At 34.2% G+C, this 8,212-nt stretch overlaps 1 protein-coding gene across 1 annotated transcript; it reads left to right on the forward strand.

The window, feature by feature from the left end:
- The first annotated feature begins 397 nt into the window (after positions 1-397).
- On the forward strand, positions 398-1,406 carry LOC132301630 (UPF0481 protein At3g47200-like). The gene is made up of 2 exons (XM_059798869.1): positions 398-866; positions 1,006-1,406. Exons 1-2 carry the CDS (start codon positions 398-400, stop codon positions 1,404-1,406), a joined length of 870 nt encoding a protein of 289 aa, XP_059654852.1.
- Positions 1,407-8,212: the final 6,806 nt, after the last annotated feature.

Consider the following 8,212-nt stretch of genomic DNA (forward strand, 5'->3'; position numbering starts at 1 on the left):
AGTAGCATTAATTTGGCAGAGGCTGGAAAAGAAGCTGGTCGTGAATTGGGTGCTGACATTACAGCTGATAATGAGTTGAGCAGAATTAATTGGGGAGAGGTTGGAAAAGAAGCTGGTCATAAATCCGGTGTTGAACTCACAGCTAGTGATGATGAGTGGATATTATCCATTGTTGAAGAGAGACCCAATGCGTCTTCATTCAAGCAATTACAGAAGGTTCCACGAGAATTAAGGAAGAAGGAGCAGAATAAGGGATTTTTTTTATCGTAGATTCATTTCAATCGGTCCCTAACACCATGGCAATCCTGAGCTGAAAGAAGCTGAAAAGTTGAAGACCATAGCGGTTCGTTCATTCATAGCTGACACCAACGTAGAACCCCGTGAAATCTATAATAAGATGTTAGAAGTGGTGAGCGATGCTAGAAACTGCTACCTTGAGGGCTCAACAGACGCCTATGACGACGTAACATTCGCCTGTATGATGCTGCTTGATGGTTGTTTTCTCCTGATCTTCATGAGTAGATCCACTTTCACCAGGGATGTGATTAATCATGTAGGCGTTGCTGGTTATCGTGGGATAATTGCGGACATCAGTCTGCTCGAAAACCAACTTCCTTTCCTAGCTCTCCAGGCCTTGATTAGCAGTACCGGTTCTCCAGTAGGCAAATTGGAGGAATGGATCGAAAATGTCATGACTTCAACGTACATAGATACCAATGCAACGTGGACCAAACGAACTATTAAGCATGAGAAAGAACAACCCCTTCATTTACTAGATCTTTTAAGGAGAAGATTTATCGTCCAGTACACTCCAGCCAATGAAAAAGTTAGCAGCAGCGGCAAAATATACCAAGATGATGGTCCTTGTAAATTAGATGACCAACCCCGTCCACGTTGTTCCTTCAAAAAGGTTATTCCTTGCTAGCCCAAAGAGGGCATAGGGAGAGCGATCCACACAAGGATCTTTATGGTCGCTCGTTTCGTTCACCACATTTTCTTTGACAGACTTCACTTTCACTTCTCGGTTTGGCTACGGACTGCTCACACTTCCTCAACTCACATTTGATTGGGGAACAAAATACTGCCTTCTAAACATGATGGCTTATGAGTTGTCTACCTTGTCTGCAGATGAGGAAACGGATGTATGCAATTACATCTATTTTATGAATTCACTCATAAATGGAGCTGAAGATGTGATCGAGCTGCGAACACATAACATCATTCATAACTTCTACGGCACTGATGAAGACGTGGCAAAAGCATTCAACTCCCTGGCAATAGGGGGTAAATATCATTCCTTCAATGGACCTATCAAAGATGTTAGTGATGGAATACAAAAGCATTACAATAGCAGGATGAAGACTTCGACGGCTCAACTATGGAACAACAATTTTAGCAATCCCTAGTCTGTTGTGGCTTACAACAATTTTAGCAATCCCTAGTCTGTTGTGGCTTTCTTTGCCACAACTTTTGCACTGGTTCTGACTTTCATTCAAACATTTTTTCCTCGTTAGCAAAATTAACCCCAAATAAATGAATTTATTTTTGAATTAACTTGACTCTTTGTCGCAGATCAGTTGATCGATTGATGAATCTATCCAGCTCCTATGTTGTCCTTGAACCTGCTACAAGGAGTATGTATATATATACATATATATATTAATCAAATTTACTCCAAAATAAATTCATTTATTTGGGGTTAATTAAAAAATGTTTGAATGAAAGTCAGAACCTGTGCCCCCGGGGGCGTAGTAGTGATGGTAGGAACTCGGCGCTTGCACTCCACAACCAGTGTTCGAACCTCTCAAGCCTCCTATATTCTCGACTCATCCGGTGTGTGGTTATGGGGCTGTGTTACATTACACCTAGTTTGGAGCCATGGGGTGGGGTCACTAAGGGGCCTTGTTTCACTGCGTTATCCAAAAAAAAAAAAAAAAAAAAAAAAAAAAAAAGAAGGTCAGAACCTGTGCAAAAGTTGCGGTAGGTCCATTGAAGGAATGATATTTACCTCCTATTGCCATGGAGTTGAATGCTTTTGCCACGTCTTCATCAATACTGTAGAAGTTATGAATGATGTTATGTGTTCGCAGCTATATCACATCTTCAGCTCCATTTATGAGTGAATTCATAAAATAGATGTAATTGCATACATCCATTTCCTCATTTGCAGACAGGGTAGACAACTCATAAGCCATCATGTTTAGAAGGCAGTATTTTGTTCCCGAGTCAAATGTGAGTTGAGGAAGTGTGAGCAGTCCGTAGCCAAACCGAGAAGTGAAAGTGAAGTCCGTCCAAGAAAATGTGGTGGTAGGCCTGAAATGTATGCCCCATGCTTTAAGTTCTGTGGCTAAACGAAATGAGCGATCATAAAGATCCTTGTGTGGATCGCTCTCCCTATGCCCTCATTTGGGCTAGCAAGGAATAACCTTTTTGAAGAAACGTGGACGGGTTGGTCATCTAATTTACGAGGACCATCATCTTGGTATATTTTGCCGCTGCGGCTAACTTTTTCATCGAATGGAGTGTACTAGCCGATAAATCTTCTTAATTAACAAAAATTATCCCTGCTCAAATAAACTAAATGATCTTGCAAAACTGCTATAAACAGGACGGGGTAAGCTGAGTACCCATTAACGCGGTTCAAATTACCATCCCTGGTGATATGTCTCAACTGTCACAGTAATTGACTTTAAATAATGTCCGCTGGAGCTTGGAATACACAAGAAAACACTCCTTTATACAAACTACATCATCTTGAAATACACAAGAAAACTCTCCATTATACAAACTACATCATTGCATGTGTTAATATGATTTTCATGATTCATCTAACTAAATGCATTAAGCTTTTAATCCCAAAAGGTATACTCTACTCAATTTTATGTTAAGATTGTTTTATTACAATATAAATATTCAAAACAAAAAATATTTTTGTATGTAGATATAAGAGTGTGTACATCTAGGTGTCATAATTGTAACAACCTTATGTAGTAAGTTATAGTCCTTTTATTTATCTAATAAAATTATTATTTATTTAAAATTCTTTCATAAAAGTATTTAGTGATCATAGTTCTTAAATTCAACGTTAAGAAAATTTAAGATGTAACTGTATATTTGCTTAGACAATAATTAATATTTTGAGATCACTTATAAATATTTGGAATGATAGAACAATTATTTATTTTTTTATATTTTTGGAGTGCAATTGCAATAAGATAATGATAATTTTTATAACTAATACTAAGGTGGACCATAAATAACTCACCACTCACGTGACAAAATTCAGAACACTGTTTATCAAGCATAGGATAAGATATAATAATTTATTTACTTAATCTCCTTGCTTCTCTCTCCCCCTCTCTTAGAAAGTTTGATAGTATAATATATATATATATATATATATAAATCTAATAATTTCTCCTTAGAATTGGCACGGATTGAAAGAGATTGATTACAACATGAGTTTTATTTCAACGGTAGAAACTTTGTATGCATTTATTTGTCATCCTCAAAACTAAATTTAATATTCTTATAACTAATACTAAGGTGGACCATAAATTACTCGCCACTCACGTGACAAAATTTAGAACTCTGTTTATCAAGCGTAGGATAAGGTATGATAATTTATTTACTTAATCTCCTTGCTTCTCTCTCTCTTAGAAAGTTTGATAGTATCATAAATAAATAAATAAATATATATATATATATATATATATATCTAATAATTTCTCCCTAGGATTGGCCTGGACTGAAAGAGATTAATTACTACTTGAGTTTTATTTCAACTTTTTCGGTAAAAACTTTGTATGCATTGTCATCCTCAAAAGTTTAGACCGAAAGAGATTGATTACTACTTGAGTTTTATTTCAGCTTTCTCGGTAGAAACTTTGTATGCATTGTCATCCTCAAAAGTTTGGACCGAAAGAGATTGATTATTACTTGAGTTTTATTTCAGCTTTCTCGGTAAGAACTTTGTATGCATTGTCAACCTCAAAAGTTTGGACGGAAAGAGATTGATTACTACTTGAGTTTTATTTCAGCTTTCTCGGTAGAAACTTTGTATGCATTGTCATCCTCAAAAGTTTGGACCGAAAGAGATTGATTATTACTTGAGTTTTATTTCAGCTTTCTCGGTAAAAACTTTGTATGCATTGTCAACCTCAAAAGTTTGGACCGAAAGAGGTTGATTACTATTTGAATTTTATTTCAGCTTTTTCGGTAAAAACTTTGTATGCATTGTCATCCTCAAACTTTGTATGCATTGTTATCCTCAAAAACTTTTGAGAAAGCTTAAATAAAACTCAAGTAGGAATCAATTTCTTTCCGTGCAAGCCAATTCTGGGAAAAAATTATTAGATGGTCTTGATCCATTAATATTTGGTGGACCAAGTAAATATAAATAAATAACTTCGTAAAAGTGTATTAATAAATTATAAAATTTTATAATCGGAGAATTTTTATTAAATTAATTCACGAAGTGTCAAATAAATGTAGACCATTTAATAATTTTTCAATTATAGGAGAAAGTATAAAATAGCCCGGATGGTCAAGAAAGGACCGCCACTGATTGCAGCCATTAATGATCCAGGCCCATGCACCAAATTGTATGTCTTACGGCTGTATCGTTGAAGATAAATGATGAACCTTTACAATGATTTTCTTCAACTACCCAATTTAATAAGGAAAGAACGAGTTGATTGTGGGTTCCACTTACTATGACAATAAAACAACTACTGTAAATTAGGCCAACAGTTCACACAACAATAGAGCGAAATATTCATTTAATATTTGATTGATAATTTTCTTCATTCAATATATTTACAACGGTGTTTAAAGAGTTTTCATATTAAGCAATATATTTTCATACAAATTGATGAAAAAATTTGTGCATATATTTAAGTAACACAATAATTATACAAAACAAAACAAATTTATATTGATGTACACATTTTAGTGTATCTTCCATTCTCTCCTTGAATTAAAAAGTTTATAATTCACTTAATCAATCTTACTGACACTAAATAAAATTAATGAATGAAACTAATCTTTGTATTGAAAACTTTCAGTTAAATACTTTAAATAATAATAATAAAAAAACCAAGTCATAATTAGATTAAACCAAATAAATAAGATTTTTTTACAATATTTATCTTCATTATTTCCTTGTGTATTTATGTAGGAAAAGAAAAGTATAATAAAGACATGTATATATATATGGGACAAATGTAGAAAACACTCCTAAAGTATATTCCGCGTAACATTTTTATCCCTATTTGAAAAAGTGTGCAAAAAACACTCATAATTTTTTCATATTGTGCAAAAATACTCCATCTAACATAAATTAATGCTGTAATACCTGTTTTGCCCTTTTACTCTTCCGAAAATGCTCAAGGGGGTATATATATTACTAATCTCATAGGATAGGAGTGTTTTGCGTACATTACCTTATTTTTTTATTTTTTTGAATTTTTTTTCTCTATATATATCTCTAAACATTTTGTTTTTTAAACTTTCTGAAATTGTAGAACAAGGAATTGAATTTTTTGATATTCCAGTTTACTCTTTTATACTAAATGTTTTTTTACTTTTATTTATTTATTTATTTATTTTTTTGTACCGACACTGTTAAACAAAAAATAAATAAATAAATAAAAATAAAAATTTCCCAATATTAGTGTGCATTAGTTTTCGGGGTTTGGAAAAATTTTGTTTTCTTTAGTTTGCACTTTATTTTTGTTTTTTATTTTCTATTTTAATCTTTACTTTTCTTTTATACTTTTATATTTTTATCTTTACTTATCCACTGTCGGCATCCTTCATGTCATTTTCGGTCATTTTATAAAATTATTTATTTTTATATATTTTATAAAATAGTACAGTAAGGGTAATTTAGTCAACTTAGGGTTTAAATTTGTCAAAGGGACCTATTTGCATCAGATTGAAACTTCAGGGGTGTTTTTTGCACGAGAGGACATCATCTAATAGTGTTATTTTCGGTCATTTTACAAAATTACTTATTTTTATATATTTTATAAAATGGTTTAGTAAGGGTAATTTAGTCAACTTAGGGTTTAAATTTGTCAGAGAGACCTATTTGCACCAAATTAAAACTTTAGGGGTGTTTTCTGCACGTGAGGGGTGTGATATGCACCGTAAACATACTTTAGGGGTGTTTTCTGCACTGGACCCATATATATATGTTCATTCTTAAAGATCCTAATTCTTTGTTATAAAAAGAGAATTGGATGTGATTCATAATTGGATTGTATATTGGCAAAAGTGCAAAATGACCACCCTTTGAACTCTCAAATTAAAAAAGTGAAAAATAACCTCTTGGATTATTTCGAGTTGCAAATCAAACTCTCAATCATATAAAATATTGCAAACAAGACCATCTTAATCACCCGACCACATTTACCGGCGTCTATTGATTCAGGCGCCAGTGTATATTCAAGAAATGAACAATTTACCCCTTTTCAAGATAGTCCAGTGGGTTATTTTTCAGTTTCTTGATAATCTAGGGGTTATTTTTTATTTTCTTCTTTTTTGGGTAAAGTACAAAAAAACCCCTAAACAATGTCCAAATTTGTAAATAACCCCCTGAAGTATTTTTTGTGCATAAAACCCCTGAAGTATCACATTTAGTTGCAAAATGCCCTTATTGCCTTGACTATTTGTGAAGCGAAATTTTCCCACCACTCAGGAGACGCTACATGTCAGCAAAATAAGCAAAGAAGCCCAACTGAACAAGCAGCCCAGAAAGATAAACCCATAATATGAAGGCCTAGCAGGGAGAGGCCCAACACTCGAAGTAGTCTTCGGACTATGATCCGCCTCAAAAGGCCCAATAGGGAAAGGCTCAACACCCAAAGAGCTCCCAAGATTATGATCCGCCCCATCAGGCCCAGCATAGGTAACAACCACATACAGCTGGCAATAACACCTGTAGATAAATGATGTACAATTATAGACATTCAAGGCAATGTACGTAACAGTCCATAATGGTTCCAAGGAATCCTAATTGTAACTAGTATAAATACAAAGGGCAACACGAAAGAAAATCATCTGATTCTCGTTGCAATTAGCCTTTGCTCTCTCTTGATCTCTTTATCAATATTCTGTTTGATTCTTGATTAAGTGTTTAGAGAGTTGATCTTTTTGGTCAAATCTTCATATTCAGACTGGAATCCTCAAGAATTTCTAACTTTCGGGTTGAATCTTCGTATTCAGACTGAAATTTTATACACCTACACTTTGGCACCGTCTGTGGGAATGTAACGAACCAAACTTCGGGATCCGGATCGTTAACCTGGTCATTACCCAAACCCGAGGTTATACAAGGGTACAATGGTCATTTCATGTCATTATAATAGTTCTAGAATCCATAGGGGTATAATGGTCATTTATCGTGGTCAAAAAGTGGTTTAAGGCCATAAAGGTAAAATAGTCAATTGGTACCTTCATTATGACTTCACAACTCATTAGGGGTAAAACTGTCATTTTCTATTACTATTCTATGCTTTGGTTGAAGTCTGGGGGGCAATTAGGTGATCATATAGAAATATAGGGTCAAAGTGCAAATGCTAGTTCATCTAACCGGGTAAAAGATTTCTTCTAACCGCCACTGATGAATGGTCCAGTAGATATGCAAAACTGAGAAGCTCATCTAACCGGGTAGATGAAAGTATCTAACCGGTTAGAAAGCCATCTAACCGGTTAGATGGAGAAATCCATCTAACCCCCTTTCATCCCCATTTATCTAACCGGGTAGATGGGATCTCCTACTTAGGTAGATGAACACCCAAATCCAATCTAACTAGTTAGAAGACCCCATCTAATCGGTTAGATGGGAAAAACTACCCATTCATCTAACCGGGTAGATATTTCTATCTAACCGGTTAGATAATGTACACAAGTGAGGTTATCGAGTAGATCACTTCTCTAACCCGTATAGATGCAATCCAAAATACATAAACATGAAATATAAAGCTCTATGGACATCCTCAACCTCTAATTTTAAAAGGATAGTCTTGGAATTTATTTCCATTTTCGTCCTTTTTCCTATTTTGTTTTTTTCCCGGTTTCCTTTTTTGTTGCATAACCTCACTTTTTGTGTTCGGATTTGATTCTAGCTTTGCATGCATCCATAATATTTAATTTCAATGATATCTACATCTTTACTTTTGTATAAAAGCATGCTAAATGTTTACTT

The sequence above is a fragment of the Cornus florida genome, unplaced genomic scaffold, assembly GCF_030987335.1.
Source record: "Cornus florida cultivar Cherokee Brave unplaced genomic scaffold, ASM3098733v1 CherokeeBrave_3.0.0_Hap2_Chr03, whole genome shotgun sequence".
In the NCBI taxonomy this organism is placed as follows: domain Eukaryota; kingdom Viridiplantae; phylum Streptophyta; class Magnoliopsida; order Cornales; family Cornaceae; genus Cornus; species Cornus florida.

Excerpts from the sequence above, each read along its gene's own strand:
- LOC132301630 (XM_059798869.1), top strand. The coding sequence starts at position 398 with ATGTTAGAAGTGGTGAGCGATGCTAGAAACTGCTACCTTGAGGGCTCA. Across the intron at positions 867-1,005 it reads ATACCAAGATGATGGTCCTT|ACTTCACTTTCACTTCTCGG; the intron begins GTAAATTAGATG and ends TTTCTTTGACAG.